General features: G+C 44.8%; 1 protein-coding gene across 1 annotated transcript in view; it reads left to right on the top strand.

The window, feature by feature from the left end:
* The first annotated feature begins 2,981 nt into the window (after nucleotides 1-2,981).
* The window catches only part of TANGO2 (transport and golgi organization 2 homolog), a 43,086-nt gene continuing 19,778 nt past the window's right edge, over nucleotides 2,982-26,289 (top strand). The window contains exons 1-3 of the mRNA XM_081966957.1: nucleotides 2,982-3,106; nucleotides 13,808-13,929; nucleotides 24,192-24,280. Of these exons, the coding sequence (XP_081823083.1) occupies nucleotides 13,874-13,929; nucleotides 24,192-24,280 (145 nt within the window). The 5' untranslated portion in view covers nucleotides 2,982-3,106; nucleotides 13,808-13,873. The remainder of the gene's footprint in view (nucleotides 3,107-13,807; nucleotides 13,930-24,191; nucleotides 24,281-26,289) is intronic.

Genomic DNA, 26,289 nt, shown 5'->3' with positions numbered 1-26,289 from the left:
GAGATTGAACCCAGGGCTTGCCAACCACGCCTAGCAGCCCCCACTCTCCCCCCCTCCTCACCTCAACTCCCAACCCACCAAGCCATTCTCCCCATCAACTTCTGGCTACCCTTCGCCAGATCCCCCATAGCACATCAGGCTGCAAGGGAAGGAGAAGTTTAGGGAGCGCAGGTGGGGGACCCCGGAACGGCTGATGCAGGGGGAGAAGAGAGAGAGGAAAGAGAAGCAGGGAAGGGACACACACACTCACACACCATTTTTCTTTCCGGCCTCAAGGGACAGCCCCGCCTTCCTTCCTTCTTTCCTTTTCCCTCCCTCCCTCCCTCTTTTCTTCCTTCCTCTCATTCTCATCACCTTCCTTCCTTCCATTCTCATCTCCTTCCTTCCTCTCATTCTCATTTCCTTCCTTCCATTCTCATCTCCTTCCTTCCTCTCATTCTCATTTCCTTCCTTCCATTCTCATCTCCTTCCTTCCTTCCTTTCTCTTTCTCATCTCCTTCCTTCCTTCCATTCTCATCTCCTTCCTTCCTCTCATTCTCACCTCCTTTCTTCCTTCCTCCCTTCCATTCTCATCTCCTTCCTTCCTTCCTTCCTTCCTTCCTTCCTTCCATCCTTCCTCTCAATCTCCTTCCTTCCTTCCTCTCAGTCTCATCTCCTTCCTTCCTTCACTCTGCCTCCTTCCTTCCTTTTTTTCCTTCCCTCACCCCACCCCCTTCCTCCATTGCCTTCCATCCAAGCGGACCCCTCCGGAGCCTTTTCCGGAGCCAAAGCGGGGCGGGGCGGCTCTATCTCCAACCGGACCCACCCCCCACCCCCCACTGCAGGGTTCCCACGCGGCACAAAGCGGGGTCTGTTTAGACCCCTTTTTGTGCCGCCAGACCGGTTGGCGTTGCTGTCCATCCCTCCCCTCACCACCCCACGCCTCGCAACAACGCCACCCGCGCAAGGGAAGGCGAAAGGATGCTCCTTCGGAGAGCAGCCAAGGCAAAGCAGCCGCCGCAGCCTGGTGGGAAGGGGTGGGCGGGGGGCTTGGCGGCAAGCCGGCCTGGGGAGGAGGAAGGGAGGAAGATGCAGACCTGGCCTCAGGCGGAGGAGCTGCGCTGCTCGGAGGAGGAGGAGGAGGCCGCCGCGAGGACCGCTGAGCATCTTCCGCGCCCGCCGCGAGCGCTCTGCCCTGCGCCGCGCGAGAGCCGGCGGGTTCCCACGAGCGCAAGGAGGAGGGGGAGGCAGGGGGCGGCGCTTGGATGGCTCCGCCCCCCTCTCCCCCCCCTCACTGACTCACTCATTCCCTCCCTCCCACCCCTACTCATTCCCTCCCACCAATCCACCCCCCCAGACCCTCACTCATTCACTCCCATCCCTCCACTCACTGGCTCCCCCTCCCTCATTCACTCCCAATACACCCTTCCTCTCACACCCACCAACTCATTCCATCCACTCACACCCACTAATTCACTCCCACTCCCCACTTTCACTTCCACCCACCCCCCACTCAGACTCCCACCCCCCTCATTCCATCCCACACCCACCCACTCTACCTCCCACCAATCCAACCCCACTCAGCCCCCAGACCCCCACTCATTCCATCCCACTCCCCTCACCCACTCATTCACTCCCACCAATCCACCCCCCCACAGCCCCCAGGCCCCCATTCGTTCACTCCCACCCCCCTCATTCACTCCCAATACATCCTCCACTCACCCCCCAACTCATTCCATCCCACCCCCTCACCCACTCCCCACTCATTCCCTCCCACCACCACGACTCACTCCAGCCAGGCTAGTCTGGGAAGAGCAGAGTCCCACTATACATCCCCACTCCCACGTGGGGAGGGTCTTCTCCCCCCCCCAAGGGTCGCATTCATTCCCGCGACGTTCCCTCTCCTTTTGGATGCGAGGCAGAGGAGCTGCTGCCAAACTTGGCGGGATCGCCCGAGCCTCGGGAGCTGCGTTCCCACGACTCTCCTTTGACTCTTATTTTTTTCCTCCCCCCCTCCTCTTCCACGGTGGAATTCAAAGAAGTGGGAAAGGGTCCTCTGGACAGGTCCCGCCTGGGAGTGGGAAGGGGTCGTGGGATGGGAGGGAGGAGAGTGGGCGCAATTCAAGCCCAGCCCCGGTTGGTTTTATCCATGGGGGGGGTCTCCTACCCACTCCCACCCGTGGGTGATGCGTGGCAAGCAGACGGGCGAAGGGGGCAGCGAGGATGCCAGCCGCAACACCTGGGCCGTTTAGCGCGGCTCTCTTTGATAGAGTCTGCAGCCGAGACTGCAAAGCTTCAGCAAAGCCAAGCAAGGTCGTGCGAACCCCCAGCGCGTGCAGGGAGCGCGGTTTGAACCGTGTTTTGCAGGCGGGGGGAGGAGAGGAATAAGGGGTGGGGGGGCAGAGATTGCAAAGGGCTGGGCGCGCCTGCTGATGTAGGGCAAACGCATTGGGCCCGGGCGAGGGATTTCCCCTGCAGCACAAGGCTAGACGAATCGCAGGGGGGGGGGGATGAAAATCAATGGCACAGGGTGGGACTTGGGATATTTATAGCCGGGAAAAAGCACTTTTTGCGACGGTGCATTTGCTGAGCTAAGCAAGCTGCCCAGGCGGTGGCTTTGGAACCCCTTGGCATTTAGGAGGTTGCCCTGCAAATCCCCCCAAGGCTGTTGCCTTCCCTGGATTGCCTTCATTTTTAAAAAATTAAAAAAAATTAAAATGCAAGATTGCTGCAAAAGGTGCAAGAAAAAAAAGCCATTCGACCGAGAAAGGAGGGGAAAAAAGAGAGGAGGAGGAGGAGGGAGGAGCGAGCAAGAGAAGGAAGAGCCGGGGGCAGGGCAGAAAGAGAGCGAGCGAGCGAACGCCGGCGGAGGGAGGGGAGGCAAGCAAGCGGAACGGCGGCGTCTCCAGAGCGACCGGGGGAAACAGAACTCATCCGCGCGCGGAGCACGAAGGGGCGGGGCAGCAACAGGAGGAGGCGTCGATTCGGCCTGGGTCGCATGCGCACGCTTCGGAGGAGGCGGAGGCGAGGCGGTCCAATCGGGGCGCTGCTTCTTGAATGGTGGTTGGCGCGCCCGGAAGCGGCTGCTCGGTGAAACTGTTGAAGGCGCCGCTCGAGCCGTTTGAGGGTGAGTTTGGGGGGACCGGAAGTGGTGGGCCCAGCCGGGTCCCTGAGGGTCTGGGGCAGGCCGCGGGGGCTGATGGGAACAAGGAGTATCTTTTGGGCTGAGGCTGACATGGTGGACTTCAAGTCCCATCGTCCCCCCGCTTGAAACTCCCTGACGAGGGATTGTGGGAGTTGTAGTCCGGAAATACGCCCTCTGGCCTCTCTTTAGCTGGGGATGATGGGTTTGAAGGCAGGAACCTTCGCTGTGGGAAATGGGGGGAGACTAGGGGCAGGGAGAGCCTCAGTCTTGGGTCGACTTTGGATCCCTTCCTCTATCGGTCTACCTCGCAGGATTGTTGTGTGGCATTTAGAACAGAACAGAATTCTTTATTGGCCAAGTGTGATTGGACACACAAGGAATTTGTCTTTGGTGCATAATACGCTCTCAGAGAACATAAAAAGAAAAGATACATTCGTCAAGAATCATCAGGTACAACACTGAATGATGGTCATAGGGTACAAATAAGGAATTAAATCATATTAGGAATATAAATCGTAAGGATACAAGCAACAAAGTTACAGTCATACAGTCATAAGTGGGAGGAGATGGGTGATAGGACCGATGAGAAGACATAGTAATAGTAATGCAGCCTTAGTAAATAGTTTAACAGTGGTGAGGGAATTATTTCTTTAGCAGAATGATGGCGTTGGGAAAAAACTCTCCTTGTGTCTAGTTGTTCTGGTGTGCAGTGCTCTATAGCGTCGTTTTGAGGGTAGGAGTTGAAACAATTTATGTCCAGGATGTGAGGGGTCTGTAGATATTTTCCCAGCCCTCTTTTTGACTCGTGCAGTGTGCAGGTCCTCAATGGAAGGCAGGTTGGCAGCCATTGTTTTTCCTGCAGTTCTGATTCTCCTCTGAAGTCCGTGTCTGTCTTGTTGGGATGCAGAGCCAAACCAGACAGATATGGAGATGTAGAGGACAGACTCAACAATTCCTCTGTAGAACAGAATCAGTAGCTGCTTGGGCAGTTTGAGCTTCGTGAGTTGGAGCAGAAAGAACATTCCTTGTGCTTTTTTGATGATGTTTTTAATGTTAGGGGTCCATTTTAGGTGTCCATTTAGTGTCCATTTATCACATTTGTATAGGAAGTTCTCGACTTGCAACCATTTGTTTAGAGGGACCATTGGAAGTTACAACCGCATAGAAAAGCGTGACCCAGCCAGGAACGTTTTTTTCACACTTACGACCCCTGCAGCATCCCTATGGTCACGTGATTGAAATTTGGATGCTTGTCAACTGACTCGTATTTATGACGGTTGCAGTGGTCCCGTGATCCCCTTTTGCAACTTTCTGACAAGCAGAGTCAAGGGGGAAGCCAGGTTGTCACTAAATAATCACGCTACCAACTTACCTGCAGTGCTTCACTTCACAAGCGTGGCGAGAATGGTTGTAAAATGGGGCAAAACTCAACTGCCTTGCTTTTAACAATGGAAATTTTGGGCTCCATTGTGGTCACAAGTTGAGGATTACCTGTGTCTCGCGTACAGTGTTCATACTGGACACATACATTATAAAATAGTCCAATAATTAAAAGACACTGAAAGCAAGTTGGGAGAATTCAAAAGAGAAAAATAGAGTCAAAAACAAAGTAGGTCCAGATCTAGAAAATGGGATAATATGGTCATTGGGTTAAAAGTGAGTTTTGTGGGTTTTCTGAGACAGGCCAAGTTGCCAAAGAAGCATTTTTGCCTTTTGTTCTGTTTTATTGACTTACAGGGCAAATGTCTATGGAGATTCTCAGTCAATCCTGGTCATGGTGGTCCCAAATGGGCTTTTTCAAGAAGCAACTGGACTTTCTTTGTTTTTTTCTTGGAGACATTTCGCTTCTCATCCAAGAGCTGAAGAAGCTTCTTGGATGAGAAGTGAAACATCTTCAAAGAAAAACCAGAAAGTTGCCTCTTGAAAAAAAGCATCTTTGGAATACAGGGCAAATATTCTGGCTTTCTCTGAAATATATATTTTTTGTTCTCATATCGTACACTATCCTTCCTCAATGGCCTCTTAATGACTTTGAAAGTAAAGTTAAGGCTGATGTTTTGGGTTTCACATTTGTACCAGATTAGAGTGGGTCTATATTTGGATACATGGATACATTTTCAATTGCTTGACCAATGACTGGTCCATGTGTTTTAGCCTCTTTCAGAGACCATCATTTAAATAGAATTAATAGAATTTGCAGGTCAGTATATTGTGCAAACCCAGATAAATGGGTTAATTGTTGAGTCAGGCCATGGGTGTGCTTGGCCTAATTGTTGATACTGCGGAGTCCTTGATGCTGTCTGATTTTTATGGGTTGGTTGTAGATTTTTCATTATCTGTAAAAGGTACGTTTGGGAGATGGAGCAAAGAGAGAAGTGCTGCCTAGGGAATGGTCAGATAAGAGACAGCTCAGCCCGCAGCTGCATAATGGGTGAACCCCTCCCTTGTTTTTCAGGCTGATGTCAGCCTTACCAAGTAAATCAGATAGGAAATGCCAGCAAATGAACTAATTGTACTTTAGTGTAAAGCAGGCAATCTTAAACACTCAAAGAGCCATTTCCCACAGAAAAGAAAACACAAAAACTCTTCCCGTGCCTGACTATTTCCTGAGCGTTTCAGAGTCATTTCCAAGCAACCTGTAGGGACTAAGAAAGGTTCTCATCTGATATAGGTAGTCCTCGACTTACGACTACAATTGAGCCCTGTTGCTAGGTGAGAGTTGTTAAGTGAGTTTTGCCCCACTTAATTATTTTTCTTGCTGCCATTAAGCAAACCGTTGCAATGGTCACGTGGGTAACACAGTTGTTAGGGGAATGTGGCTTCCCCATTTGACTTTGCTTGTTTGAAGGTCACAAAAGCAGGTCACCTGAACCTGGGACCCTGCAACCGTCATAAATATGAGTCAGTTGCCAAATCTCTGAATATTGTTAATGTGACCCTGGGAATGCTGCGGTAGTCCTAAGTGTGAAAAACAGCCATAAGTCATTTTTCCCCCCCAGTGCTATTGTGCTAACTTTGAACTATCATTAAATGAGATGTTGTAAGTCAAGGACTAGGGGGAAGCGGTGGCTCAGTGGCTAAGACGCTGAGCTTGTCGATCAGAAAGATCGGCAGTTCAGCGGTTCGAATCCCTAGTGCCGCGTAACCGAGTGAGCTCCCGTGACTTGTCCCAGCTTCTGCCAACCTAGCAGTTCGAAAGCATGTACAAAATGCAAGTAGAAAAATAGGAACCACCTTTGGTGGGAAGGGAACAGCGTTCCGTGCGCCTTCGGAGTTGAGTCATGCCGGCCACATGACCACGGAGACGTCTTCGGACAGCGCTGGCTCTTCGGCTTTGAAACAGAGATGAGCACCGCCCCCTAGAGTTGGGAACGACTAGCACATACTGTATATCTACGAGGAGAAACTTTACCTTTTATCTTATTGCAACTTTGAACTATCATTAAATGTGCTGTTGAAAGTCTGTAATTTGAGACGTTTCTGCCAGCTGGTGTAGGCTGTTCTGAGTTACACGGAGCCTTGTTGCTATGTTCCTGATCTCATGCCTACTTATTTGGGAATAAATCCAATCGTGTAGAGGGCATCTCACTCTTGAACCTGTACGCAGAAAAATTTTTATTATGACCTCTGTGTCCTATTCTGAGTTACAGCTATTTAAATGTTGGACCCTATTCCACCGTGTTTTTTTTTTTTTAAAAATATCATTTTGCTAAGTAAATGATTTCTTGAAAACAGATGCAGCTCCCTGTACTGTTACTGCTTTCACCATATGGAGCCAATGTAATATTTAGTTGAAACAACTTCAAGGCAACTGTGGCAATTTTCCCAAAGTAATTTTTGGCTACAAACAGGAAGATAATCTGTTTTGTTTGTGTGTGTCCCCCTTTTTTTTTTTTTTGCTTTTTTCCCCCTCCCAGTAGGAAAACTTAAGGACATATTAAAGACTTACCGGTAGTTGCTTTTGATCAGCAGACCTGGGTAGTAGGTAAACGTGCAAATAGGAATTTTATTCTGTCTTTTGGATGGGTGGATTGGATTTAAACCGACTCGATTTAAATCACTAGTAAAAAGGCTTGATTTCAATTGACTCGATTGAAATCCTAATTTTTAAAGAGCAGCTATCATCTCTGTCCCACAGCAGCTCCTCCTCTGACTCATTGTTGACTCACTGACAGTCCCAATATTACAGAATATACAGCCTTCATGCTGCATAACTGAGCTCCATTTCGTGCTGAATAAACTAAATTATTAATGTACCTTAAATAGAAAACTAGATAGATTTTTACTCCAAAAGCATTTTATTAAAATAAATTGGATGAAAATATTAAAAAATCCGATTTAAAGTTTGAAAAAACCGATTTTTTTTTAAATCATCGATTTTTATCCACCTTGTACCAAACCAATGATAATTAGGTATACAAAAAGAGATGCATGGGTGTTTGTGGCATCTTAAGAAATTCATTATTGCATAAGCTATTCTGTTTTCCTTAGACACAAAAAAGCAAAACAATTATAAGTGAACTCTAGTCTAGTCTACTGGGGCTATGAGAGGAATACAAAGTTGGTGGTAAAGGTCTAAATTAAAACTAGTTTGGTTGAAATTGCTCGAGGCATTCCAGAGTTATGCTTGAAAACAAACATGATAGATAGATAGATAGATAGATAGATAGATGATAGATAGATAGATAGATAGAAAGATAGATAGATAGATAGATAGATAGACAGAGAGACATACATACATACATACATACATACATACATACATGGAAATTTTCTGATAATATAGCTTAATACAGTTCATAAAAACATTATTTTCATCTCGGTTGAGTGGAATTACTACCAAAGTGCAAGCATACGAATCTAGTTTAATGAAATTTGTGTATATCTTCCAAAAATATGGTTTGGGTTGATGTAATATTTCTTAGATAATATTCTAAATAATTCTTGCATTTTGAAATTCAGCCCAGATTTGAAAGCCAAGGACATTCACATTTTTTTTAGGTGTGGAAAATCTAAAGAAAAACCAGAACAAGCCACCTAGAATAAAACTTGCCTTTCCAGAGTGGTGGTGGGATAAACAATAGCTACGTTGACCTCACCATAAACCATGATCTTTAAGCATTTTTTTCTCAGGCACAGTTGGCTGAATTCACATTGTATTGAGCCGTAAACCTTGATTTACAAACCACAGTGGCCAGATTCATACCATGCTTAAGCTATTATATGCATTATCTACTTTTGTTGCTGCATGATTTGTGAAGAGGAAGGACTGGAAATTTAGATGGGCTATAAAAGTAATAAATAATAAAGTAATTCTGGCTGATGTCAAAGTTTATATGGCTTGAGCAGGGAAATAAACATCAATATTCCAAAGGCCTTGGAAACAATAGCTCCCATGTATGTTTAAAAAGTATTCTTAGTCACCAGAAAAAGGAAGCTAGAAATTAACATTGTCGAATAGTAACTTTATAAATGGATGAATATTTTATCCAGTAAGTACAATCTGGCATGAATTCCAATGTCTTCTGCTCCTTTTCAGAAGAGTTCTTAAGCATAATATTCCTTCTAGTTATCTCTATGCTTGGGGTATTTCAGCTGTTCTTTAGCACTTCCTTCCAGTCTGCAGTATTTATTCTGTACAATTTAGGGAACCAAATCACTTCCTCAGTGATCCGTCTTGCGAAGAGCACGGGTTTTGTAGGATTTTTTTTAAAAAAATAATCATCCAAAAGCATTTATACAGCTGCCTTTTGGTCTCTCTATCCCTCAAAAATATGTTAACTGCAGCCCTGGCTGTGGATATATATTCCTAATTATAATAAAAAAGAATCGACGCTCTGTCTAGTAACCCGTGAGGCTCAAACAATTCTTATACGTGCAGGTAAAATACAGGTAGTCCTCGACTTACAACAGTTCATTTAGTGACCGTTCAAAGTTACACCAGCCCTGAAAAAAGTGACTGACGACCAGGTTTCGCACTTATGACCATTGCAGTATTCCCATGCTGCACGTGATTTACATTTGGATGCTTGGCAACTGATTCATATTTGAATGGCAAAATCAGATTCACTTAACAACCCTGTTGCTAACTTAACCCCTACCGTGATTCACTTAACAACTCTGGCAAGGAAGGCGGTAAACCGGAGCAAAACTCATTTGACAACTGTCGCTTAGCAACCAGTGATGGGTTGCGGATCCCATTGCAACTGGTACGGTTGCAATGGGGCCCGGCGTCCACCACATAAAGGCAGCAGGTGCGCACATGCATCCTTACCTCTTGTGACGCCTCCGCGAGCCTCCGCGACTCTCCAGCTGCTCGGCGGAGCGTCGTGCAGGTGCCGAAAAGCTGAAATATAGGTAGGGAGCTCAGGCGGGTGGGTGGGCCCTCCGGAGCACCGTACTGGAACGGTAGTCGGTGCTCCGGCCAGGTACCGGTACCACTGTACTGGGGCGTACTGCCTGCAACCCACCACTGTTAGTAACAGACATTTTGGGCTCAATTGTCGTAAGTCAAAGGATTCCCCGTGCCATATTTCCAACAGTGAATTTTATACCAGGAAAACACTGGAGTGGCGTAAACGTTAAGAAGAAGGGGGAGAAAAAAGGTAGCAGGGTCAATTTTAGAAACAGATCCTGCATTTCGGGGGTTCTATTCCAATCTACCCAGAGAATTGAAATGCCAGTTGCAAGTAGAAATGGGAAATATGAATGGGCATCTCTTCCCATTAAAAGAAAAGCTTCTACATCCAGGTCAGGGGTGTCGAACTCGGGGCTCGCGAGCCAGATCCAGCCCACAATGTGGTCAGATCCTGCCCGCCGGGGTCGTCCTGGTCTACCTAGTGCGAAGAGGAAACATACCAGCAGTTTGGGGAGTGGCGTCAAACTGGCCACAGCCACCCAGTTGGCCACACCCAGTGGGTGGTGTCAAGCTGGCCATGCCCACCTAATTGACCACACCCACCCAATCTCTCTCTCTCCCCTCCACATACACACGGTCAACGACAGCTCTGATGTGGCCCTCGATGCAATTGAGTTTGACACCCCTGATCTAGATTTCTAGGAGCCTGGGAAGGGCGAAAATGGCCTTCCTGATCTCCCCCTCCCCAGGCCCTCCGGAGGCTTCCAGCACCTTCCACTTGCACCCGCAGCATGTTGCAGAGGGGGGGGGGCAGCCTTCGCTCGCAGGACAAAGCATTCCCCGTCACTAAGGGCGAATGGGAGTACCCCCAACAATCAAAGGACGTGCCAGCAAACCGCCCGCCTGCGCTCAAGTCAGCCTTCCTCTGTCCCCGCGTGGGCTCTCTGGTCTCTGGCAAGACCGGATTCTTGCATGCGCGCTGGAGCTGACAGGGCAAAGCCACGCGTGCCCTGACAAATGGCCCCGCGTGCCAGAGGTCCGCCATCACAGCTCTATTCAAATAGAGCTAAGTGAGTGCTTTGCATTGTTTAGACAACCAAACTGGCAAATCAAGGGGCTGCATAGATTTCAATTATTATAACAATGTTAAGCTGTCATGTTTTTAACAGATCTATATAAAGCTAATCACTTAGAATAAATAAAATATGGAGCAAAGGGCGATAATAAGAAGCAGCGATGCGAGACAGACAAAATATTGGAAATGTCAGCCTTAATGTAGCCATCACTCCTTGATTTATATCTCATCCTCGTCTCTGGTCTTTTCGTGGCGTCTCTTGTGAGCATGTCATTTATAATGACTTCTTCTTCAGAGCTTTGTTGTCATCTTTTAACAATTGTCGTTGAGTTTAAAGGTGCTTTAAACAATGCTGGTTTTCTAATCAAGTTGTACAAGTGGACAGGTGTTTTTTTTTTTAAAGGCATTACCGTAGCTTCCCATAACCTGATTGTCACAGTAGATGGCAGCATCTGTCTGACCTTGGAAGATGAGCATGGTTAATGTTTAGGGTGAAGGAGCTCTTGGACATTGTACCAGAGCTGTAGGTTAAACTTCGAAGAAACACCCTAAAAAAGACAGTGGCTACCCATTAAGAATCCAAATGGATCTTTTAAACCTTGGGCTGTTCACGAAACTCAGGTTTATTTTTCATCCAGATGCAAGTTGAAGTTCCTCAACCAACATTGGTGGTGGAGAAGACAGGGCATACCTGGCTTAATTAACATACAACACAGGGAAAGACGCATACTTTTCTTATCAGGTTTTTCTGGTATTATACCTAGTAAAAATAGAATAGAATTCTTTATTAGCTAAGTGTGATTGGACACACAAGGAATTTGTCTTTGGTTCATATGCTCTCAGTGTACATAAAAGAATCATAAGATATAACACTTAGTGGTAGTCATAGGTAACTAATAAGACATCAAATCAACTAGGAAACAAATAAAACAATATAAATTGTAAAGATGCAAGCAACACGGTTATAGTCTAGAATAGAATAGAGAATAGAATAGGATATAGAATAGAAATTAGAGAATAGAATAGAGAATAGAATAGAATGGAATAGAATAGAATATAGTATAGCATAGAATAGAATAGAATAGAATTCTTTATTGACCAAGTGTGATTGGACACACAAGGAATTTGTCTTTGGTGCATATGCTCTCTGTGTACATAAAAGAAAAGATACATTACAAGACTTAATGATAATCATAAGTTACTAGTAAGCCATCAAATCAACTAGGAAGCAAATAAAATAATATAAATTGTAAAGATGCAAGCAACATGGTTATAGTCTAGAATAGAATAGAGGAATAGAATAGGATATAGAATAGAAATTAGAGAATAGAAATTAGAGAATAGAATAGAGAATGGAATAGAATAGAGGAATAGAATAGAGAATGGAATAGAATAGAGAATAGATTAGCATAGCATAGAATAGAATAGAATAGAATAGAATAGAATAGAATAGAATTCTTTATTGGCCAAGTGTGATTTGACACACAAGGAATTTGTCTTTGGTGCAGATGCTCTCAGTGTACATAAAAGAAAAGATACATTACAAGACTTAATGATAACCATAAGTTACTAGTAAGCAATCAAATCATATTAGGAAACAAATAAAACTATAGATCGTAAAGATGCAAGCAACATGGTTATAGTCTAGAATAGCATAGCATAGAATAGAATAGAATAGAATAGAATTCTTTATTGGCCAACTGTGATTGGACACACAAGGAATTTGTCATTGGTGCAGATGCATAAAAAGGCAGGACACATTTGTCAAGAATCACAAGGTACAACACTTAATGATACTCATAAGGTACAAATAAGCAATCAGGAAACAATCAATATCGATATAAATCGTAAGGATACAAGCCACAAAGTTACAGTCCTGCAGTCATAAGTGGGAGGAGATGGGTGATAGGAACAATGAGAAGACTAATAGTAATAGTAATGCAGACTTAGTGAATAGTTTGGCAGTGGTGAGGGAATTAGTTTTTTAGCAGAGTGATGGCATTCGGGAAAAAACTGTCCTTGTGTCTTGTCGTCTTGGTGTGCAGTGCCCTATAGTGTCTCATTTTGAGGATAGTTGCCCAGTATGCAAGGGGTTTGTAGATATTTTCACGGCCCTCTTTTTGACTACTGCAGCATACAGATCCTCAGTGGAAGGCAGGCCATTCCTTTTTCCCCCCGCAGTTCTAATTATCCTCTGAAAACAGTTCAGGTTCGAAATCTACCTGTTACCCTATCATCTTTTCTAACCACCTTTGTCCAAATTTCTTTTGGACTTTCATAGATCTTTCACAATCACAGATCTTGGAAGGGAGAAGCTGAGTCCCTAGCGCGGGAGTAGGAAGGGATCTCTTTTTTCTCTCTCCGCAGCCGTACTCTCGGGCTCATAAAAGTAATTTAATTTGTTTTCGATAAAACCGCTTGATCATCGCTCACTGGGGCAAGGTTAAGTCAATTATTCCGAGCTGCTTGGAGTTCAGCTATTGATTTCTTTCCCTCTGCATTCTGGAACACCCTTGATACAGCCAAGCTCTTTTCTGTTTGGGTGATGTACAGGTGATTGTTTCAGTTACTCGCATTTTAATCCTCACTTTCACTTGGAAGAAGATGAAAGCGCACACCGTTGTGTTATTACTCTTCTGACCGAGGCTTCCCAAGAGCCTGAAGCAAACTCCTTGTCCTGACAAAAAACCCTTTTATTAATTGACTGTGAATTCTACTCATTCACCTCCGGCAAAGTCTTTCGAGGGAGGATTTACAGTCACAGACCTTATCTGGCTTGGAGAGCTGCCAGGCCGATCTCTGCAGAACTTGGCAAGGAGTCTCGGAGAGTCCCAAACCAATGAAGCGAAGTAGTTGTCTCCTGCTAACTCCACTCCCCCTTTGCTCCTCTCTTATTTCCTCTGGGAGGGGCCCTTCATCGTCCGCCTGTGGCCTTACTCCCAAGTCGACCCTTGTTCTTTAGCTGTTCCCTTCGTCCGGCAACTCTGCGCATGCGCACACTGGGAAGGTCAGAAAGTTGCAACAGGGGATCACGTGACCACAGGGACACTGCAACCGTCGTAAATGTAAATCACGTGAAGCTGCAACAGTCATAAGTATGAGAAACGATCATAAGTCACTTTTTTCAGTGCCCTTGAAATTTCGGTCACTTAAATGAATTGTTGTGAGTCGAGGACTACCTGGGGTGTGTAGTAGGATCACAAACTTAACAATTTCCGAGTCTGATCAGCTGTCCGTGTTTCATTTGCAGCAGACACCGGGAAGGATGACCTTTGACTGACCATCTCTGCAAGGAAGCTCCACTTTCCCCCCATCCATGTGCATTCTTTTCTTTAAGTTTGACCCACGTCCCGTGTCCAAAAATGCCTACAGGTAAATGTGCAATTCCGCTTCGCCGTCTCTTTGTCGATAACGCGTGTTGTGGCTCTTGCTAGAGTTTGGAAATACCATTGTGGCTTAAAAATCGCAGGGATGGTCTTGGATTCTTGGATGACTTTTCTGCTTTGTCTGCTAAAACCTTTTTTAACATGTGGATTAAGAGACAATATTATGTAAAGTGTTAATACCATTCCATTCCATTCCATTCATTTCCTATTCTGTTTCCTATTCTAGTCTATTCTATATTCTATCCTATTATATTCTATATTCTATTCCAATCCCTCTTCTCTATTCTATTCTATTCTATTCTAATCTAATATAATTAATCCTTTTCTAATTCCCTTTCTGTTCTTTTCTTCTCCTCTCCTCTTCTCTCTTCTCTTTTCTATTCTATTCTAATTTAATTTAACCCTGTTCTAATTCCTGTTCTGTTCTATTCTATTCTTCCTCTCCTCTCCTCGCTTATCTCTTATCACTTTTCTCTATTCTATTCTCCTTCCTTCTTTCCTCTTTCTATTCTATTCTATTATATCCTATCCTATATTCTATTCTAATCCCTCTTCTCCTCTATTCTCTTTTCTATTCTATTCTAATCTAATCCTTTTCTAATTCCCGTTCTGTTCTTTTCTTTTCCTCTTTTCTTCTCCTCTTCTCCCTTCTCTTTTGTATTCTATTCTAATTTAATTTAACCCTGTTCTAATTCCTGTTCTGTTCTATTCTATTCTTCCTCTCCTCTCCTCTCTTATCACTTTTCTCTATTCTCCTTCCTTCTTTCCCCTTTCTATTCTATTCTATTATATCCTATCCTATTCTGTATTCTATTCTAATCCCTCTTCTCCTCTATTCTCTTTTCTATTCTAATCTAATCCTTTTCTAATTCCCGTTCTGTTCTTTTGTTTTCCTCTTTTCTTCTCCTCTTCTCTCTTCTCTCTTTATTCTATTCTGTTCTATTCTCCTTCCTTCTTTCCTCTTTCTATTCTCTTCTATCCTATCCTGATTCCATTCCATTCTTCATTCCAGCTGATGGCCCCCTGTGAGTGGTTTTTTCCATAGTTTGCTGAATAAACCTTTGGCTGGGGGAATCCCCTTATCCTAAACTGGATTACAGTGCTTGTTTTTTCACACATTATGCTATGCCACAAATTGCAGTCCAGTTCTGGCAAACTAGCTTTTTAAGCCTCGACTCCACATAATTTAGATCCAGTGAAACTATGCAATGTACCATATTCCTCCACAAATGTTACAATGTCACTTCAGAATGAGGACTTCAGTAAAAATATGCCCAGTTTGCTATTGTTTTGCCTAAATGTTTTAACTTGTAAGATACTTTTTTGAGTGAAAGGTTTCCATTTCAGTTGTATTTATTTATCCTCCACTGTAAGAGCCTTTAAAAATATTTTTTTCCTTGTCTGCTTATACCATAGATACATTTTTCTTATAAGTGGAGATACATTTTTCTTACAAGGGCGTGCATTTGTTAGATAGGTATTTATCGCAAATGCATGAATTTGCTTAATAAATACCTGGTAGAAATGTTGTCACCTGAGGTTTCTTAACGGATATCTTTTTTGGTTTCATGCTGTGTGGGTTGTTGTTTTTTTATGCCAGAAACCTGGTGAGATAAATCTAATGAAGGATATAATGCCAAGCAATTGTGTAGGAACACTAGGCAACAGTTAGGAAATGATAAGCCTCTAAGTGAATATGCAGAATGAATATGAATATCTCTATCTCTATATTTATCTATCTATCTATCTATCTATCTATCTATCTATCTATCTATCATCTACAGTATCTATCTATCTATCTATCTATCATCTACAGTATCTATCTATCTATCTATCTATCATCTACAGTATCTATCTATCTATCTATCTATCTATCTATCATCTGCAGTATCTATCTATCTATCTATCTATCTATCTATCTATCATCTACAGTATCTATCTATCTATCTATCTATCTATCTATCATCTACACTATCTATCTATCTATCTATCTATCATCTACACTATCTATCTATCTATCTATCTATCTATCTATCTATCTATCTATCATCTACAGTATCTATCTATCTGTCTGTCTATCATCTACAGTATCTATCTATCTATCTATCTATCTATCTATCATCTACAGTATCTATCTATCTATCATCTACAGTATCTATCTATCTATCTATCTATCTATCTATCTATCTATCTATCTATCAATCAATCATCTACAGTATCTATCTATCTATCTATCTATCTATCTATCTATCTATCTATCTATCTATCTATCTATCTATCATCTACAGTATCTATCTATCTATCTATCTATCATCTATCTATCTATCTATCTATCTATCTATCTATCTAACATCTACAATATCTATCTATCTATTGTATATGTGTGTGTGTGTAACGCCTCGAGCAATTTCAACCAAACTTGGTACACAGATGACTTACTCTCTGGAAACAAATACTGTGGGGGGTAAGACGCCCCTAACACCCCTCGGGGTGTGTGTTCTGTTAAGATACAGCCTGTTGTGCCTTCAAATGGCTTCGACTGTACTGCCTTCAAATGGCTTCTACTGTACAGCGCAGTGGAGTTGCCCTGGTAATAGCTCCACAGTCCTCCACAAGGGGGCTCCCTCTGGTAAGGGGGAAAATCCAACATTAGAAATTACATTTGGTCCGGACATTTCCCCCCTATAAATAAATCCCCAAGCAGCACCGGGTTATCGGCTAGTAGAAAATAATTCCACCAAGGAAACATTCGTATGTGATAAATACCAAACGAGTTGGAATTATACAGGTAGTCCTTGACTTACGACCACCATTGAGCCCAACGTTCCTGTTGTTAAGTGGGAGATTTGCGAAGTGAGTTCTGCCCCGTTTTACAAACGTTCTTGCCACCGTTGTTAAGTGAATCACTGCCGTTGATAAGTTAGTAACTCGGTTGTTAAGTGAATCTGACTCCCCCCGTTGACTGGTCATAAGGTCGCCAAAAGGGATCCCATGACCTTGGGACACAGCAACGGTCGTAAGTATGAACCAGTTGCCAAGCCCGTAAATTTTGACCATGTGGTCGTAAGGAGGCCACAAAGGTTGTAAGTGGAAAACGGTCATAAGCAGGAGTGGGATTCAAACGGTTCGGATGAACTGGTCTCTCCGGCAATCAGGTGGGCCCACCTACACCCTACGCTCTACTTACCGATGTCCTCTCAGCTGATTCCTGCGGCAGAACGGATTGCCGCCCCCTCAGCTGTGTTACTTCCCAGAACATAACGTGGAAGGTAAGTTTTGTTAAAACTGCACAGGTGTGCTTCAGGCGCAGGTGTGCAAAGCATGCGATCACCAAACTGGTTGTTAAACCAGCAGGATCTCATCACTGGTCATAATTCTCTTTTTCCAGTGGTGTTGTAACTTTGAACAGCCACTAAATCAAGATCACGTGAAGTGTTGATACCACTTTATAACGCCACCTTTGGAATCCTGCATCCAGTTTTGGTCGCCACGATGTAAAAAAGATGTGGAGACTCCAGAAAGAGTGCAGAGAAGAGCAACAAAGAGGATTAGGGGACTGGAGGCTAAAACATATGAAGAACGGTTGCAGGAACTGGGTGTGTCTAGTTTAATAGAAAGAAGGACTAGGGGAGACATGATAGCAGTGTTCCAATATCTCAGGGGCTGCCCCAAAGAAGAGGGAGTCAAACTATTCTCCAAAGCACCTGAAGGCAGGACAAGAAGCAATGGGTGGAAACTAATCAAGGAGAGAAGCAACCGAGAACTAAGGAGAAACTTCCCGACAGTGTGAACAATTAACCAGTGGAACAGATTGCCACCAATGGATTGCTTCCATCACCAGAAGATTTCAAGAAGTGATTGGACAGCCATTTGTCAGAATGGTATATATGATCTCCTCCTTGAGCAGGGGATAGGACTAGAAGACCTCCAAGGTCCCTTATAATTGAGACTCTAGAAAGAGTAGGGAGAAGAGCAAGAAAGATGATTAGGGGACTGGAGGCTAAAACATATGAAGAACGGTTGCAGGAACTGGGTAGGTCTAGTTTAATGAAAAGAAGGACTAGGGGAGACATGATAGCAGTGTTCCAATATCTCAGGGGCTGCCCCAAAGAAGAGGGAGTCAAGCTATTCTCCAAGGCACCTGAAGGCAGGACAAGAGGCAATGGGTGGAAACTAATCAAGGAGAGAAGCAACTTAGAACTAAGGAGACATTTCCTGACAGTGAGAACAATTAACCAGTGGAACCACTTGCCTCCAGAAGCTGTGAATGCTCCAACACTGGAAGTTTTTAAGAAGAGATTGGATAACCATTTGTCTGAAGTGGTGTAGGGTTTCCTGCTTAGGCAGTGGGTTGGACTAGAAGACCTCCAAGGTCCCTTCCAACTTTATCATTCTATTCTAAATGAACTGTTGTGAGTCGAGGACTTGCCTGTACAAACATTTTGCCTTTTGAAAACACAAATTAATGGGTGGAGGAGTGGGGGGGGGGAGGAATGCAAATATAGATACAAAGCTTAAATCTCTCTGTTGTTGTTGTTCCATAAAACCAGCCTGTGACTGAGAACATACTGGTCCCTCGTTCCTTTATCTGTTCAGCCGGTGCAGAAATCCAAGCGCAGACTTTTAAGATCAACCCTCCTTAAATGCGCCATCTTCCATTTATCTGCAGCAGAATATGTAAAGCTCTCCATGGCTTAAGATCCCGCCGCCTTTGCTCTCATACCCTTGCCCGAGCATAAAGATGTAGCAGGAATAATGTTGTAAGGGGAGTTTGCCAGGATTAAGGTTGTAGCAGCTGGAGGGAGGGAGAGGGAGAGAGAGACACACACAGAGAGAAAACAGATATTCTTACACCCCAATTACAGCTACAAGTAGTTCTGGGCTTACGACAGTTCGCTTAGTGGCCGTTCAAAGTTACAACAGCACTGAAAAAGTGACCATTTCTCATACTTACGACAAGGTGGGTAAAAGGAGGAGCCAGATGGTTGGAGGCAAGATGCTGACTTTGTAAAACTGCTTAGAGAGTTTCCTTCCTTCCTTCCTTCCTTCCTTCCTTCCTTCCTTCCTTCCTTCCTTCCTTCCCTTTCTTCCTTTCCTTTTCCTTCCTTCCTTCCTTCCTTCCTTCCTTCCTTCCTTCCTTCCTTCCTTCCTTGCTGCCCAGTGGTTAAAATGCAGCATTGCAGGCTGACTCTGCCCACTGCAAGGAGTTTGATCTTCACTGGCTCAAGGCTGGCTGAGGTGGGTGAAATGAGGACCCAGATTATTGGGGGCAATTTGCTGACTCTAAACCATTTAGAGCGGGCTGTAAAGCACTGTGAAGAGGTATATAAGCCTAAGTGCTATTGCTATTCCTTTTTCCCTTCCTTCCTCCCAGTGAGTTAGCTTTCAATACTGCATTCTAACCACTGTGCACCATGGATGGATGGATGGATGGATGGAAGGAAGGAAAGAAGGGAGGGAGGGAGGGAGGGAGGAAGGAAGGAAGGAAGGAAGGAAGGAAGGACAATAGCACTTATACTTCTATACTGCTCCACAGTGCTTTACATCTCTCTCTAAGCAGTTTTACAGAGTCAGCATCTTGCCTCCAACCATCTGGCTCCTCCTTTTACCCACCTTGTCATAAGTGTGAGAAGTATTCACTTTTTTCAGTGCTGTTGTAACTTCGAAAAGCCACTAAGCGAACTGTCGTAAGCCCAGGACTCCTTGTAGCTGTAATTGGGGTGTAAGAATATCTGTTCTTTCTCTCTCTCCCTCTCTCTCTCTCTCTCTCTCCCTCCCCACTCCACCTCTCCCTCCCTCCCTTTTTTCCTTCCTTCCATCCATCCATGGTGCACAGTGGTTAGAATGCAGTATTGAAAGCTAACTCACTGCCAGCAGTTCGATCCTCCCCAGCTCAAGGTTAACTCAGCCTTCCATCCTTCCGAGGTCAGTTAAATGAGGGCCCAGATTGTTGGGGGCAACAGGCTGACGCTGAAAACCACTTAGAGAGGGCTGGAAAACACTGTGGAACCGTATATAAGTCTAAGCACTAAGTGCTAAAGCTCACTTAACAACTTTCTTCCTTAGCGATGGAAATTTTCGGCTCCGTTATGATCGTAAGTCGAGAACTGCCTCTGTTTTGGTCATAAGTCGAGGACTGCCTGTACCGGTTCGTTGGTGGAGCTACTGAGTTGTAATTAGGTGCCCTTCATGTTCCTTCCCCTGTAAGAGTCTCTATTTGTCATGCTGTAAATAAGTGCCTCTCCTTTCTATGTTTTCCTGTTTGCAGAGACCTTCCCAAATCCCATTTTGGTAATGCAAATCGCTGCTGTTTGTAAATATAGGTTTTATGTTTCGGAGCTATAATCTCATAATCTTTTTTTTTTTTTATGGAAGTGAATTATATCACAGGAAATTGCTTCGGCAGTACGGACTCTTGACTTTCCGTCTAGGCACGCACGGACACACATACACACAGTCAGAAGTTGCATAAATCTTTGTGCAGTTGTGGTTGTACAGCTTGTTTTGGAGTCCTTCTAGATTTCTTAGAGAATCTAATTTTTGGCTGCGGCTGATTTTTGGTGAGGTTACCTTAAAGATGGGTGTTCTCCCCAGTGTGTGTGTCTGAATCTGTTTCCCTAGGTCTGAAGGAAGTTGCTGTCTTAATTTGAATAAATAGCCTGATTTTGCTCCAAGCTGGCAGGAATAGCCAACACTCCAGAAGATAGGCTTAAGATACAGAAGGATCTTGACAAACTTGAACGTTGGGCACTATCTAATAAAATGAAATTCAATGGTGAAAAGAGTAAGGTTCTACATTTAGGCAAGAAAAACCAAATGCACAGGTACAGTATAGGTGGTACCTTGCTCAACAGTAGTAACTGTGAGAGGGATTTTGGAGTCCTAGTGGACAACCATTTAAATATGAGCCAGCCGTGTGCAGCAGCTGCCCAAAAAGCCAACACAGTTCTAGGCTGCATAAGCAGAGGGATCAAGATCACGTGAAGGGTTAATACCACTTTATAATGCCTTGGTAAGGCCACACTTGGAATGCAGTATCCAGTTTTGGTCGCCACGATGTAGAAAAGATGTGGAGACTCTAGAAAGAGTGCAGAGAAGAGCAACAAAGGTGATTAGGGGACTGGAGACTAAAACATGAAGAACGGCTGCAGGAACTGGGTATGTCTAGTTTAATGAAAAGAAGGACTAGGGGAGACATGATAGCAGTCTTCCAATATCTCAGGGGCTGCCCCAAAGAAGAAGGAGTCAAACTATTCTCCAAGGCACCTGAGGGTAGAACAAGAAGCAATGGGTGGAAACTAATCAAGGAGAGAAGCAACTTAGAACTGAGGAGAAACTTCCTGACAGTGAGAACAATTAATCAGTGGAACAGAAGTTGCCTCCAGAAGTTGTGAATGCCCCAACACTGGAAGTCTTTAAGAAGATGTTGGATAGCCATTTGTCTGAAATGGTATAGGGTTTCCTGCCTAGGCAGGGGGTTGGACTAGAAGACCTCCAAGGTCCCTTCCAACCCTACTATTGTATTGTATTGTATTGTATTGCTCCATTCCCAGTTTGGATAAACTATGGTTTCTGGGAAGCTGGTTTATGCCAGCAAGCCAACCCCAAGTCTAAAAAGAGGACTCTGGGTTCAAAATACAAATCCATTCATGTCAGCGAAATCACAACTGTTTGTGGATGTACTGATTCAAATGAACAGAATTGGAAGGGACCTTGCAGGTCATCTAGTCCAACCCTCTGCCCAAGCAGGAGACTCTACATCTGCCTCTACCTAGGATTGAACTCACAACCTCCTGATGAAGCTGTGCCCTACCTGATTAACAAGCAATGGGCTGGCACGCTCTGTGAATCACGGTTCGTTGTATGAAGAAACACACAAATACATCATGATTGAGAAGCTCCCAAAAACCATAGCTTATCCGAACCAGGAAAGGAGCAAATCAGCAAATGCCAGCCAAACGTTTTGCAAACCTTAAGCCAGGATCTTCAAACCAAGGTTAGCTTCGTAGTGTTTGTTTTCGTCCCTTGCTTAAGCCTCTTCCCGCTCCACTGAAAAATGTAAAGGAATGGCAGCTATATAAGAAGGAAATAAATAAACCTTAGATTCGCCAAGGTTTGTTCAGCAGGCCATAGGTAAACAGTGTTTTTGCACAAGGTGAAACCCATTCATTTATTTCCATCCTGGCTGAAACCACGATATTTTGAACCTATAGTCCTCTTTGCAGATTTGGGATTGGCTTGCTGGCATAAGATTTCCCAGAAACCATAGTTTATCCGAACCCAAGAAAGAAGCCCGTCAGCCATTTGCGAACCTTAAGCCTGGATCTTCAAACCAAGGTTAGCTTCATCGTGTTCACTCCCAACTTTTTCTTCTCCTTTGTTAGCTTCCGTGTTCTTGCCTCTGTTGGATTAAATGGATTGGAAGCACGTAGGTCCTTTCAAAGCTGCGCGTTCTTCAACGGATGCGTTGCGACAGAGTACAAATAAAAATAAACCAAATATGATTAAAAGGTGCCTCTTGGGAGCCATCCCTGAAGGATGCTGTGTGTTGTTGTTTACGATGCAGAGCTGGGAAGGAATCGGAAACTTGTGCGGGAACTGCTTCTAGGCGAGCTGGCTGGTTGTCGACAGCAGTGGTGCGATGGCATTAATTCACTCGGCTTGGCTGCGTGGGTGTCGCCCAAATTTTCGCAGGAGTTTTTTCCCTGAATACTTCCAGGCAAAGCTGTAATTTCACGACAGAGCGGGCCTACGAGGTCACAGATTCAACCCCTCGAATCGTCAAATAAGACAAAGGGAAATCTGTTTAATTGGCTTCTTTACCCCTCCCTCTGGCAGCATGTCTGGGGATAAGATAGGATAGATACAGGAATGGAATGGAATGGAATAGAATAGAATAGAATAGAATAGAATAGAATAGAATAGAACAACAACAGAATAGAAGAGAACAGAATAGAATAGAACAGAACAGAACGACAACAGAATAGAAGAGAACAGAAGAGAATAGAATAACAAGTGTTGGAAGGGGCCTTGGAGGTCTTCTAGTCCAACCCCCTGCTTAAGCAGGAAACCCTACACCACTTCAGACAAAGGGTTATCCAATCTCTTTTTAAAAAACTTCTAGAATAGAATATGGAATGGAATGGAATGGAATAGAATAGAAGAACAGAGTTGGAAGGGGCCTTGGAGGTCTTCTAGTCCAACCCCCTGCTTAGTCAGGAAACCCTATACCATTTCAGACAAATGGCTATCCAACATCTTCTTAAAAACTTCCAGTGTTGGAGCATTCACAACTTCCGGAGGCAAGCTGTTCCACTGATTAATTGTTCTCGCTGTCAGGAAATCCAGGATCTTGGATGTCGGCAAAACGAGCAGAGATCCAAGTTACCATTTCCAAGTCGAGGACCTCTGTATCTGTAGGTAGCCTGAAAATGACTGTTCTCGCGTTCTGCATTTTTTAAAATTCAGTTTCTATAGCCGCCCAACCCAACCCAGGGACTTTGGGCAGCTTACAATTCCCAAATTGTACAAACAATGAAAACGATGCAGAAAAAAATGGAAACAATTAAAAAAAAATCCGCAGAATCGAAGACCTTTTTGGATCCCCGCGCACCGCATCGTGGCTCGGGGTCGAAGGCAAGCTCTGATGATTGCACCTTATTCAGCAAACCATGGTTAAACTGTAGCTTAGGGTGACGTGTAGCATTCCTGTTTTCTTCCCTTGTTGTATTAAAGTAGAATAAAATATGGATTAAAATAGAAGAATGAAGACGTGGCATGAAAGGGACAGTTAGAAGCTTGCTTCAAGGGACAGGGAAATGTCATCAGCCTTCAACCACAACATGTTCTAGCCAACGTCCCTATGTCAAAAGTCCAAAACCACAAGGTTCCATTAAAGTTTGTTAATGGCACGTAGTCCATACCTGTAACAAAAGGAGAAGTAAGACCCCCATCTCCTGATAAGGCTTTTTCCTCAAGGTAACCAGTAAGAAATGAGTTAAGTGTTTCCGTGTTGCGCTGCTTTTGAGAATGTATAAGAACGCGTGCTTCGATATTGAAGGTTGTTCAGAATTTCCAATGTTAGCTACGTGTTAGCTTTCTGAACCTGGCTGCCAAATAAACTCTCCCTGTATCCTGAGAAGTGTAAGCCTGTCATTTTCTGCAACAGTGATCTTAATGCAGCTGAAGTAATAAAGCAAATATCCTTTTTCGGTGCAATCATGGATTTTCTGTTCTTTCCCCTACAAGGTTGATCCTAGCCGCTAACAGAGATGAATATTATCACAGGCCTTCCAAGTCCGCCGATTTTTGGGACAACAGCAGCGAGATCCTCAGTGGTAGGTATAGAGCTTCAACAGATCCGATGCTGCCCATTTTAGAAGCATTTCAGTCAATTAGTTGAAGATTTAGTCGTACATCTCCCTCTCTCTCTCCCTCTCCTGCTCTCTCAAAATCCTGAGTATTTATTGCATTCCTCACTTGATAACTATTTCCAGTCTTCGCCCCTTCTTTCTTTTCTCCCTTCCTTCCTTCCTTTCTCCCTCCCTCCTTTTCTCTCTCCTGCCTAGCCATCCTGAAGGACATGTTTCAGTATGCACAGAGATAAAAATGAGATTTGAACAGTCAAACCATGGGGATTATTATTATTTTTTAAACTCTTCTCTTCTGCTTAACGTTGTTGTCACTGGCAGGGATGCTGCGGAGGATGAATTATTCTCTCACTCTTTCCGTCTGCCCCAAAGTTCTTCTTTCTCTCTTTTTTTTTAAACTTTCTGAAAGTCTGGCGTTCATTCTGAATTCTTGACGAGCCTGGGCTGTACACACCCCTTCCTCTTCCTCCCCCCTTTTTATACCGAGTGATGCTTAGCGAGGAGGAGGGGAGGGGGCGCCTGCTGAAATTTGAATTTTAAAAGCGCTCTGGTCTGTTTTGATGCATTTATTGTGCGTGTGTGCCCGTCCTTGGTTTTATAAGACGTAGGCCTTGAACTGTCAATCTTCTCAAGAAGGTAATTTATCTTCTGCTTGCTTCTTGTGTCGCAGCGGCTAAATCCTTCCTTCCTTTCCTCTCTGTGTGAAACCAGACGTATTTTTAGGTTTTAACTAACGAACAGAATAACAGAGTTATTGGAAGGGACCTTGTAGGTCATCTAGTCCAACCCCCCACTCAAGCAGGAGACCCTACACCAGTCATGGCGAAACTTTTTCTTACGGAGTGCCAGAATTGGGCCTAAATGGGATGCCATGGAGTTGGGGCAGATGGTCGGGGCCACCTGTGATTACCACTACCCAGGGTTGGGTTCCGGCTTCTTCTACTGCTGGTTCGCTCAGGGCCGCGCCTCGGGCGTGCGCACGCTTAATGCACGCAATGCCAATGGTGGGTCCCCAATCCCGTTCCAACCGTCCACATGCGTCTTAGCGCCTCTGCGACGCTCCAGCTGCTCCACGGAGCTCGGGTGGGTGGGTGGGCCCTCTGGAGCAACGGTATCTGGTGCTCCAGGCAGGCTCTGGTATGCCCGTACCAGGCCTTCCGCCTGCAACCCACCACTGCGCAATGCATACATGCGCAGTGGTTTTTTTAAAAAGCTGTGCATGTGCAGAAGCAAAAAGCAAAATGGTGGCCCCGTTAAAACCAGTTCAGGGGTGTGGCCGGCCGACTTACCACCTCCTGGTAGGAACCAATCTCTGCCGCAACTTGAAGAAGAGCAGTTGGCAATGGCGCGCAGGCCCAGGCAGAGGGCTCTGCGTGCCGCCTCTGAAAGCTATATACCAGCGATGGCGAACCTTTTTTGGCTCGCGTGCCATAACTGGGGGGAGCGCAGGGGCCCCCTGTGCGGGCGTGCCGCACCCATGATAATAAATTAATTAATAATAATAATAAATTTGAATTTATTAGCCGCTCCCTCTCCACACAGGACTCGGGGCGGCGTAATGCAATGCGCCACCCCCCCAGTGCGCATGCGCACACTACAGGCGCGACCCCCCATTTTTTGCATGCTTTTTTCGCCCTCCCCAGGCTCCAGAGGCTTTATAGGAGCCTGGGGGGAGGGCGAAAACAGCCTCCCCCGCCCCCCCGGAAGCCGTCCGGAGGCTTCAGGGACCTTCAGGAGGCTTCCCTGAAGCCTTTGGAGTGCTCAAAACAAACCTCCAAGCAAACCGGAAGTCCGTTCCTGAACTTCCAGTTTGCCCGTAGGGATGGTTTTTTGCGCTCCGGAGGTTTTTTTGCGCTCTGAAGCCTCCGGGGGGGGGGGGGGCTCTTTTTGCCCTTCCCAGACTCCTATAAAGTTTGGGGAGGGCGAAAAATGGCTTTAAAAAAGGGTGAACTCATGGCCAGAGCGCACATGCTCCA

The sequence above is a fragment of the Natrix helvetica genome (assembly GCF_964273705.1).
Source record: "Natrix helvetica genome assembly, chromosome: 14".
NCBI classification, from domain to species: Eukaryota; Metazoa; Chordata; class Lepidosauria; order Squamata; family Natricidae; genus Natrix; species Natrix helvetica.
Note: the sequence above shows the minus strand (reverse complement) of the source record. Positions and strands in the feature narration are given on the sequence as shown.